Source organism: Mustelus asterias, chromosome 4 (genome assembly GCF_964213995.1).
Source record: "Mustelus asterias chromosome 4, sMusAst1.hap1.1, whole genome shotgun sequence".
Lineage (NCBI taxonomy): Eukaryota > Metazoa > Chordata > Chondrichthyes > Carcharhiniformes > Triakidae > Mustelus > Mustelus asterias.
The window spans coordinates 109,549,402-109,561,436 of NC_135804.1; the positions used below are offsets into that span (position 1 = coordinate 109,549,402).

The following is a 12,035-nucleotide window of genomic DNA, read 5'->3' on the forward strand; positions in this document are numbered from 1 at the left end:
GTGAGTCGGCCATTGTTGTCTTCATTTGTATTCACAAGCCTCAAGTGATTAAGCAACATTGACAGGATGGGAAATGAATCTATTGCTTGCTTCATCATAGACCAGGGAAGGAATTAGAGGAAAAAACATTGTTTTGGATGCAATGGGTTGGAGGACTGCTTAGACCCGAGATACAAAGATTCTATATAAAATTAGTTTGTGACAATCTTCAATTTAGCTCCTTTTAACTGTAAGTTCCCTCCTTTCTCTGGCATCCATAATTGACCCATGCTATCACTAAAGGTGTCCTTAAAGATGGTTAATTTTGGAAATGCCACACTGATAATGGGGCAGATTGATTAAAGATTTATTCTGTTTGTGGCTAATACGGCACTTGATATGGGAGTACATCATGCAGAAACTGGGTACTCAAAGCAGAAGCGGGTACTCCAGCAGTGATATCCTTTATATTTAGCACAAAACATCTGTAACATTTTAAATATTTCTAAGCATTCAAGAGTTCATGTTTCTGCTAATACCCTATTGGTTTTGCATTTTATCGGACTTGTTAACCAATGCTGTCTTTCAACATGTATTGATGCCCTGTCTATAAGATCTCTCACATTCAATTATTTCTTAACACTAATGGATCTCAGTGATGTTGCTCATGAATTCAGGTGAATTTCTGACTACTTTTCATGTAGGTCCACAGGAACGCTTTTTTAAAGTTGGGTGCAACACTCCAGGCTGAAAAATAAAGTATGAGTGGAACTTAGCTAGAAAATTTGGGATTACCCTGCAATGGAGAAAATAGCATTGTAGCATCTTGGAGCAGATAAGTGAGGGAAGGTGCCAACACACGGTGGTATGTGAGTTGTGCAATGCAAGCACTGTTAGTGATGGAATGAAGTCTCCTCAAACCTGTAGATGTAATCTTTCTATATAAAATTAGGTGGTGATGATCTCAACCTGTTAATTTAACTCATTAATTATTAAAGTCTTGGATTTATGGAGACCCTCTAATTCACGCTGTAAATTGAGTTGTTGATTGATGCCCATAACATTTATCATTTTACTATTGAGAAGATATGATTACCCACTCATCACCCTAGAAACAAGCAATTATTGTTACTGTCTGTTCTCTGTGCAGATCTCTCCCAGTGAAATAGAAGGCCTCCTGACAAGACTACAACATGTGTTCCAACAGGAGATAACTGGAGTTGGCGCAAGTTTGGAAAAACGATGGAAATTTAGTGGCTTTGATGGAATCAAGGCCCTCCAGAACTAGTAACTTAGTGACAATTCACACAAGATTGCAGGACTGCTCCATACCCTTCTATACTATTTTGGACTGAAATAGATACCAGATTGTTTTTGAAAGATTGATTTCAATTACCTGTTTAAAAAATGGGAAATCCTCAGGCTTGATGAATATGGGCTGCACCTGGAAATAGGCTTAAAAAACAGAATTGTGTTTTTTAAACCTATTCTTGGGTAATAAACTGTGCCATGCAATTATAGTTGATGTACTTCCATGGCTGAAGCAGTAGTATGGGGCAAGTTATTACTGAGGAGCAAATAGAAAAGCAACATCTTAAACCGTGAAAAATATACGAAGCATCCTTTTTCCCATACACATGGTCTCTCATTAATCAGACAACTGTGTTTCTCCTCCAATCCTGCTCGATATTATAAATACTGTGCATCTACCAAAACATTTGTTTTTATTTTTTGGTCGTTAACAATGTATTTTTCAAATTCCTAACACAGCTGTCACACGTGTAGAAGCTTTAAATGGTCCAATGTCTCTCATCTTAGTGAAATGCGAGTGGGAATCAAAAATCAGTAACAAACATGGTACCCATACTCACCACCCCCCACCTCCACAAAATGTTTGCTGAGAAACTACTGATTTTATTTATTTTGTGCAATAGCTCAGTTCCAGCGTCTACAGGATCTGCATGCAGATTGTTTCTTCATTCCCATTTTCTCATCTCAGTTCTCCTGAAGGTGGTCACACAAAGTAGGTTATTGTTCCATGGATGCTAGCAGTCCTACAGTGCCCTCACTTAAGTAGCAATTCTTTGTGTAAGTTTATATAATGAGTTACAGGACGCTATTTAAATGTGGTGTAGGTATCAGCACTGTGTTTGTTTGATTTTATCCTTATGTAACATCCACACAAGTGCACTTTCAAATAGGGCTCACTGAATGCTGATTAGGAGTGGGAACCTTGACAGATTTTTCCATTTCTTGGTCCAGAGACTGAGGCCAATGCAGCTATCACTGGCTCAGCTGAGATCAGCTAATTCAATGGAGCTTGGCATATCCTTGGTCTGTGCAGCTTAGTTCCATATCACGTGATAATGAATGCCCACAAAACTATCTGGATAATCTTCAGAAAATCCATCTATGACTACAGCTGAGTAAATTTGTTCTAGCAGCATGTAGCAGCGATAACTTACATCCAGGAATAGCAGGGCTTCAGATAAGTTGAAGTTTTGTTATATAAAAGCTGCAAAAAAATTGGATTTTTCTATAACCTGATCATCTGTGGCAAATAGGGAACACCAGTTTGCATGTCATTCTGTCTCGAGGGGTTAATGTTGGCTACATGCACCTTTACTGAAGATGCAAATTGTAGCATGGGAAAGGATGATCCATTCTCAGTGTTTATGTCAAAATTGGGGCATAATGTGCTAGTACTTGTGTTTGAAAAGAAGAAATATAAAGATTGTTAACATATATTCAGGTCAGAAGTGCTTTATATTTAAGTAAACTGATCCAGTTTAGTGAAAAAAAAATGTTTACATCTCAAAATCTGTGGTTAAAAAAGGAAACATCCCTGTTGTACTTTGATTCCTTTATATCTCTGGAATCAATCTGGCAGTACATTTTAGACAATCTATCTAGTTTGTACAGGTTGAGCTACACTGTATTGATAAAAGTTGTATTTTTTAGAGATAAATTATTTTTTACAAAGCTTTAATACTTGATAGTTTACTTGGGTTTTGTGTCCCCATGGGTGAAGAACATGAACAGTAACACCTACTGTTGGTCATAATGAAAGAAGCTGAGAATTCTTTCTGCTGTTTTATGGTTTATACCATCTGTGTGTTCTAATGGACAGCATTCTCCTGCTGCTATTCTGTGGTTTCAAACAAGCCTGATATGCTCACTGATGCTTGTTAAATTTTAAAGTGTCTTTTTTCATTTGTCCAAGCTGTATTATTTAGGTAAGAATTAGTAAGTGCTAGTTTACATGGCATGTTACCATATAGTGATGGAGAGTTGCTAATATTGTTCCATGTGCTGTAAACTCATAATTAATGAGTGCAGAGGTTTAGCACAAAATAATATCTGGAGCTTAAAATTTCCAGTAAGAGGTTATATTTATTCTGTGGGCACAAATGATCCCTAGTTTTGTTACATACCTTTACTCCTGTGAACTACCTGAGGGACTAGTAACCTATGCAGTGATTATCTGCATAGCATTACTTAGCTGTGCAAAGTGAAAATCAAGAAGAGAATTGAAAATACCTGTTAAGTGAATAGCTTGAAGTTTCTTTGATAATTCTGATATGGATGGTACTGAGCTGTACAGACCAATGGGGTTCCAGGTTCAATCCTGATGTCTGATAAATTGGTTGATCTCAGCTTGTATCATAAAATCCATTTGGCTTTGATACCCCTGGGCTAAGGGAGTGGGGGTGGGGCGAAAATCAGCCTGAACCTGATTGCTGCCTAGTTGCTTTCACTGGAACGTGTTGGAATTACATAGAATTACATAAAAATCATACCACAAACACATTGACTGTCCCAAGTGCTTTTTGTCAGCATTTACATTCCACATGAGCTTCCTCCCGCTCTAATCACGTATTCCCATCCTGCCCCTTAATTTGCTTCTCCCTCATGTTGTGATTCCCCTTATGTGTGTCGGCCATCTTTTTAAACATGAGAAATGGAAATTAGCTTTGTTTTTGTGTGCCAGGCATCAAATGGTTTGCTCTCCAGCTTGATTTTTCTGGATCATATTTATTCCTCAAAAATGTCACTAGCAAAAACAGATTATCTGGCCACTTATTTCATTGCAGTTCTTCTCAGTGTGCAATTTAGTTGCCGAAATTCCCTGCATTCTCATAACATCTCTTAGATAAATAAAAAATAAATTACAGTTCAAAAGTTAATTGGCCATAAAGTGTTTCAGACATTTTGAAACCATGAAAGGCACCATTTAAATGCTAATGATTCTATTTCTGAAAAGTGGCTGCTTTGATGACACCACAGAATTGGAAACACATTAGCAGGGTTCTTCATCTTCAAGAAATGGGATAAATTAGAAGGAAACTTCTATTTAATCAGCAAGTGAGCTGAGTAAAACAATTTTCTTATTATATTCACTTCTCTGAACCAAACCATTTCACTATTTGTACCTATTAAGTGAACATCTTTTTGATGAGATTCCATATCTGAGATTTATCTCAAGTTTACAGCTCTGCGAGTTAATCAATTGCTACTTCAGCAGTGTTTTAAATAAGGTCAATTTACAGATCTTTTACAACCGCAAAAATGTACAACAGAAAATTATTACTAATATTTCAGAGAATTCCTGATCTTTTTAGGAATACCTTGTGTATGAGATGAGAATAAAATTATCATTATTGCCCATGGAATAAAACCTAACTTGACTGACTGGATATGTTTTGTTTCTAGGCAGTTCTACAATATTTTAAGCAGGGAGAGGAATTGTATATTTGAGTGCTCTATCATTTTGGAATATGTTCTAATGATTAGCAAGTTGTACTTCAGTCTTGTTTTGTGATTTATTAGAATGGATTTTTAAAAAGTTTTATAAAGAAATTATTTAAATGGCTGATATTGTTTTGCATTTTTTTTGAAAAGTTACTTCCTAAAACTGATTTTTGTTTTCAGAAATCCTGATGGAATAAAATCCAATAAATGCTCAAATCTAACTAGTAATCTCCTTCTTCTTGAGTTCTCTGCCCGAAGGCAGGTGCAACGCACAGTGCCATGTGTGCCACAATGGTAGGGTAAGGAGCATTGAACTCCGTGCCATTGGCATCAATCTGATCCACACTCTTCATCCAACCAGCTGGTCCCCAAAGGAGTCAGAGTTGCTGTGCGTGTCCAGATCTTGCTGTGCAGCAAGACCTGGACAACAGTTCAGGCTTTGGCTGATAAGTGGCCACACAAGTGCCAGGCAATGTCCATCTCTAACAGAAGAGAATATAACCATCTCTTGCTATTTAATGGCCTTACCATCACTGAATTTCCCCCACTATCAACATCCTAAGATTACCATTGACCAGAAACTGAACTGGATCAGCCATATAAATACTGTGGCTACAAGAGCAGGTCAGAGGCTAGGAATTCAGCAACGAGTAACTCACCCTGGCTTGCCAAAGCTTGTTCACCATCTACTAGGCACAAGTCAGGAATGTGATGGAATACTCTCCACTTGCTTGGATGAATGTAGTTCTAATGCTGAAGAAGCTCAACACCACCCAGGACAAAGCAGCCTGCTTAATTAGCACCTCTTGCACCACCAACACACAGTTGCAGCAGTGTATACCATCTACAAGATGCATTACAGCAACTTGCTAAGGCTCCTTTGAGGCACCTTCCAAACTTGTGGCTTCTACTACCAAGAAGAACAAGGGCAACAGTACATGAAAACATCACCACTAGCAAGCCAAGCCTCTCACTATCCTGACTTGGAATTATAATCATTATTCCTTCACTGTTGCTGGATCAAAGTTCTGCAATCCCTTTCCTAACAGCACTTGTAAGTACACCATGTGGACTGCAGCGGTTCAAGAAGGTGTTGCACCACCACATTCTCAAGGTCAATTAGGAATGGGCAATAAATGCTGGCATATGCCACCAGCACCACATCCTGTGAATGAGTAACAAAAAAATAAATACACTTACTTGGAACTCCCAATTTCTTTCCATCATGAGGCTGACTAGGAATCTCCCCCACTCTTGCACCTGCCATTGGCGTATGTTGGAAGGATTTACAAGTTGACACTCAGCCTACTTGACCACATTATGAATGTACCTTACTTGACCATCAAGGCGGACTTTAACCTGTGGCTTCTGCCTCGGAGGTTGGGATGTTATCCACTGTGCCACAAAACCTCCATTTAACCACTAATACAAAATAGTCCAGATGTTGGAAATCTGAAATAAAAACAAAATACTGGAAATACTCAGCAGGTCAGGCAGCATCTGTGGAAAGCAATACAGTTAGTGTTTCAGTTCAATGACCTTTGTTCAGAACTGGGAAAAGTTAGAAATGTGAACGGTTTTAAAAAGGAAAAGGGGGTGGGGAAGGACAAAAGGGAAGGATTGAGTATTTCCAACCTTTTCTGTTTTATTTTGATTCATGATTAACTCTGGTAACTGGCTTACCACAAACGTTGCTGGATCAAAGTTCTGCAATCCCTTTCCTAACAGCACTGTAAGTACACCATGTGGACTGCAGCGGTTCAAGAAGGTGTTGCACCACAAATGACACAGAGGTGGGGAAGTTCCAAACTACTTATAATAGTTGTGCACAGAGAAAACCTCCTTCTCTAGAGATGCTCTGACATGATCAGTTCAGATGGAAAGGGCTTCGGGTACATTTGACCTTATCCTTTGAAAATCAACCCTTCTGGTTTGCGAGACATCTTTTTAATAGGCTCCTGTATAGGCTGATGGGTTATTGGTTTAATGTTACTTCTGTACATTGGTGCCTCCGAGAACTCATCAATCTCAGTACTAGATTGGAGGGTTGACCCTTTTGTCCTTCCCCATCTGAAGCACTAACTAGGGCAAAAAGTAAAAGTTAAAGTAAAGTTTATTTATTAGTCACAAGGCTTACATTGACGCTGCAATGAAGTAACTGTGAAATTCGCCTAGTCGCCACACTTCGGCGCCTGTTCGGGTCAATGCAATTACCAGGAACAGCACAGTGGTTAGCACTGCTGCCTCACAGTGCCAGGGACCCGGGTTCGATTCCCAGCTTGGGTCACTGTCTGTCTGTGTGGAGTTTGCACGTTCTATGTGTCTGTGTGGGATTCCTCCGGATGCTCCAGTTTCCTCCCACAGTCCAAAAGACATGCAGGTTAGGTGAATTGGCCATGCTAAATTCTCCCTCAGTGTACCCGAACAGGTGCCGGAATGTGGCGACTAGAGAATTTCCACAGTAACTTCATTGCAGTGTTAATGCAATCCTACTTGTGATTAATAAATAAGCTACTTTTTACACCAACTGTATTGCTTTCCACAGATGCTGCCTGACCTGCTGAGTATTTCCAATATTTTCTATTTTTATTTTGGATTTCTGAAATTTCGAATCTGAAACACGTGCTGATTAGGTGCATTGACCTGAACAGGCGCCGGAGGTGGTGACGAGGGGAATTTCACAGTAACTTCATTGCAGTGTTAATGTAAGCCTCACTTGTGACTAATAAATAAACTTTAACTTTTCCAAACACTGAGCTACAAATGAGTGTTATCAAGCTGGCACAGAAATCAACTATATTCATTTCCAAGATGCACTGATTTTCAACAAATGTGACGGAAGCCACGTAATCATTAAACCTGCAGCAGGTCATTCAACACTGAAAGGGTTAATTCAAATAATTGATCTGAAAGGGGTTTTTGTGTTAATTTAAGTCACCATAAGGTCATTTTCAACAAAATGAGCTGACATGGTATATGTTAATCAGATGGTCGAATGATTATCTTAATCCTGCAAATTGTCTCATTAATGTGATAAAAGCTACCTTAATGGGTTACTTCAGTTAAAACAGATTGCAGTATCAAAATTTGGCTCGTCAGTTAAATTGGTTAAAATATAAAGCTGTAGAGCTAATTAAATGCAAAACAACTAAGTCATCAACTACTTGTGATACACTGCTGTTAAACATAATACAAAATCCAAAGTAAAACTTGTAAAAAAAATAGCTTGAAGATCCAGTGCATATGCCTGGCTAGTTTCCTAATCATGTTGACTAATTTCTAGCACATATCTGTAATTTCTAGCATCTGTAATTTGGGAACCTGCATGGGGAATTTTGCTCAATCTTTGAAGTCAGCAACAATATCATTGCATCGACACTGGCAATAAAATCTGAGCCAATTGCTCCTGTGGCATTGCCTGCAGCAAGTTGAATGATCCAGTAGTGCTGTAGATTGGAGGATATAGCAGCACCGCAGAGGGTAAGATGTTATGATTTGATAGAAGCAGGGAGGAGAAAAGAGATCTTTGGATTCAAAATTGTAACAGAGCTGCATCTAGTAATTCATTATTCTCTATCCACAAATTCTGTCAGACCTGCTGAGATTTTCCAGCATTTTCTGTTTTTGTTTCAGATTCCAGCATCCGCAGTATTTCACCTTTATCTTAGGCTGATTGATTTAATTATCCAAGGAAGGGTAAGCAGTCTGCACAGGAGTCCACCTGAGTAGAATCATGTTTACTGCGTACCTGACAAATCGGAGTGACAACTGCCTGCTGTTCTCCATCACTGAATGTTTTCCTGTCTTGCTTATTCTCATTACTCAACCTTCATCTCTCCGTGAAGCCCTCAGCTGTGCCCTTGATAATGTACAGTATGAAAAGATTGTGATTTTTGTATTAAAACACATGGTCTGATAGGAGATGGTATGTAACTATTAAGATTTAAAATTTAACACAGCAAGTGAATAGTTTTACTACGTTGAATACAGGAGTTGGAATGTCTTGTTGAAGTTGTACAAGACATTGGTAAGGCCACACTTGGAATAATACTGTGTGCAATTCTGGTCACCCTATTATAGAAAGGATATTAAACTAGAAAAAGTGCAGAAAAGATTTACTAGGATGCTACCGGGACTTGATGGATTGAGTTATAAGGAGAGGCTGGATAGACTGGGACTTTTTTCTCTGGAGTGTAGGAGGCTGAGGGGTGATCTTATAGAGGTCTACAAAATAATGAGGGGCACAGATCAGCTAGATAGTCAATATCTTTTCCCAAAGGCAGGGGAGTCTAAAACTAGAGGGCATAGGTTTAAGGTGAGAGGGGAGAGATACAAAAGTGTCCAGAGGGGCAATTTTTTCACAGAGGGTGGTGAGTGCCTGGAACAAGCTGTCAGAGGTAGTAGTAGAGGCGGGTACAATTTTGTCTTTTAAAAAGCATTTAGATAGTTAGTGGGTACGATGGGTATAGAGGGACATGGGCCAAATGCGGGCAATTGGGATTAGCTTAGGGGTTTTAAAAAAGGGCAGTATGGACAAGTTGGGCCAAAGGGCCTGTTTCCATGCTGTAAACCTCTATGACTCTGTTCTTTGTCCACAAGTTCTTCAATAAATTATAGTTAGGATGTGAAGATTTGTGTTTATTTTCTTGCTCTCAATAATTTTTTCCCCTCAAAACCAGAAAGACCATCACCAACATCAATTGCTTGAATGAACCAACCGTGACAACAATTACAATTGTCATATGAGACTCGATTGTACAAGCCACACATCATTAATCCAGGGAACTGAAATAATACGATTAAACAGTGAGGCCTGATTGAAATGTGTTCTCAAATTACTTTTGCTCTATTTTCTGTGCTACCACCTAGAATGGGGGAAGAGATCCTTCTGGTACATGGCACAGTTTGTGCTGTATACTGCAATTTATTGCATGGCTAATTTTCTTTATTATACTCCCACACAGAGAGCTTCCAGCTTTCGCAACCACAGAAAGGGTTGGGTGTGGGGTCAGGGCTTTAATTTTGAGATTTGCTTTACTGGTGACTAACATTACTCTCCCCGTGTTTGCATGGGTTTCCTCCCACAGTCCAAAGATGTACAGGTTAGGTGGATTAGCTATGCTAAGTTGCTCCTCAGTGTCCCAAGATGTTTAGGTTAGGTTAGTTAGTGGGATAAATACATAGGGTTACGCGGATAGGACCTGGGTGGGATGCTCTATTGAAGAGTTGGTGCAGACTCGATAGGCCAAATGGCCTCCTTCTGCATTGTATGTATTCTATGATTAATTGAAATTTTTTGATTCTTTAATAGTTTGAGATACATGGGTGAACGGGAAAAAAACTTCTATTTTTTTAAACTCAGACTTTCAATTCTTGCTTTTCATGTTTGAAGTTTCCAATAATATTTCTCAGAAACTGGGTTACATAAGGCACAACCATACCCCCAAGTCTGCATTCACCTTAACTTCACTCCCTCGATTGCCATTTCCAAAATTCCGACTGTTTTGGTAACCACACTAAGTTTAAGCACAAATTTATTTTTAATAATGGATGCAATTTATCATGTCTACAAAGTGTAAATATACTGATGAAACCTTAGCCCTATAAAAGTAAATAAGATTCGCCATGTAACACAATACTATATACACCATGAAGCATGCAGTGCAATAGCAAGTGTGCCCTCTGGTGTTCTGCATGACATCCGACAGATTTTCAGTCACATTAGACTTCAGGTTTTAATTGAATCGTCGTCCAAGTGCCTGTGGTGCAGAAAAATGATCTGCCACCATTTCCTACTTATCTAATTACTTGGAATGAATTGCAAGCTCCCACTGCTTGCAATTTAATCGAAGACAAGATGCGGCACTGCCCCGCACCCCCCAGCAGAAAGTATGACAAATAAATACAAATCTGCAATAAAATAGAATTTCTGACTGTTTCTCATTTGTTCTCCCTCCATGAATAGAACTGGATAACATTTTGTGTGGGAAGACTACTTAAGGATTTATTGTTGAAAAGCACACAGTCACTGGGAAATTTAAAAGCTAGCTTAGCATATAGAATGGCATGCTCATTGCGAGATTGAACTGTAATGTAGTGAATAAGAAACATTAAGGTAATTATCGAGTTTCCTTTTAAAAATCACAATTGAATCCGTCTCTACCACACACTCGGGTGCATTTCAGATCTGAACCACTTATTGCACAATGAGGTTGTTTATGGGGTTTTTTTTTTAATCGCCTCAGGGTTCTCAACCTTCTGCCAATGGAAGCAATTCCTCCCCATTTATTTTACCCTGACGCTTCCCGATTTTGAATTCAAATTCTAACCAATCTCCTCTCAACCTTCTCTTTCCAAGGAGAACAGCCCCAGATTCGCCAATTTATTCACCCTCAGAACCACTCTTGTAAATCTTTTCCACATCCTTTCTGAAATCTTCACGTTCTTCCCATCGACACAAAGCCGGTGGTTTATGAAGGTCTATAACTTACTTTTGTACTCTCTGCTCTTATTTATTAATTGTTTTAACAACCTGCCCTGCAGCTTCAAAGATTATACACATATATATACTCAGGTCTCCCTGCTCCTGGCACTCCCATTAACACTGTACATTTTGTATCATTTCTTCTCATTCTTCTGACTAAAATGCATAATTTCACATTTCCCTACATTAAATTTAATCTGCAACGTGCCTTCCCATTCCACCAGCCTTTCCGTATGTTCCCTCTTGAAGTCTATCACCATCCTCCTCAGTTCACAATACTTCCAAGTCTTGCATTATCTACAAAGTTTGAAATTGTGCCCTGTACACCCAGGTCTAGGTTATTAATATAAATCAAGAAAAGCAGTGGCCCCAGAATATACCATTCCTCAGTTAGAAGTAGTAAAGTTTTCTGTAATTCTTGTTTTTAACAGGCTTGAATTGTATAGTTAAACTGTTGCATAATGAAATTGCAGCTACACTATAAAGACTAGTGATTCAAAATACCAAACGATCCAAAATAAAATTCTGACCATCTACCAGCACAAATATTTTTCACTTAAAAAGCAGAGTTCACTGATATTTGGGAGACCCAAATGTTTAATATATAGAACAATGTAATAGTAGATTTAGAAATTAGTTGGCCAACACATTTTCTTAGAACTCCTGCACCTCAAAATTTGCCACGACACCACATAGAGAACTCAGAATACCAAAGGGTAAATTACCATCCATTGTGGATATCCCCCAGCAATGGGATCATCTGAACTGCACTCCTCATTTGCATCATCTAGTTTTGTGATTTAGCCATTCTTTTTGGTTG

At 38.8% G+C, this 12,035-nt stretch overlaps 1 protein-coding gene across 7 annotated transcripts in view; it reads left to right on the forward strand.

Annotated features, from left to right (window-relative positions):
- LOC144492933 (ecto-NOX disulfide-thiol exchanger 2-like) overlaps positions 1-4,944 on the forward strand; it is a 251,077-nt gene extending 246,133 nt beyond the window's left edge. For all 7 annotated transcript variants that reach the window (XM_078211597.1, XM_078211602.1, XM_078211600.1 and 4 more), the window contains one exon: positions 1,130-4,944. In XM_078211597.1, the coding sequence (XP_078067723.1) occupies positions 1,130-1,267 (138 nt within the window). In that variant the 3' untranslated portion in view covers positions 1,268-4,944. The remainder of the gene's footprint in view (positions 1-1,129) is intronic.
- Positions 4,945-12,035: the final 7,091 nt, after the last annotated feature.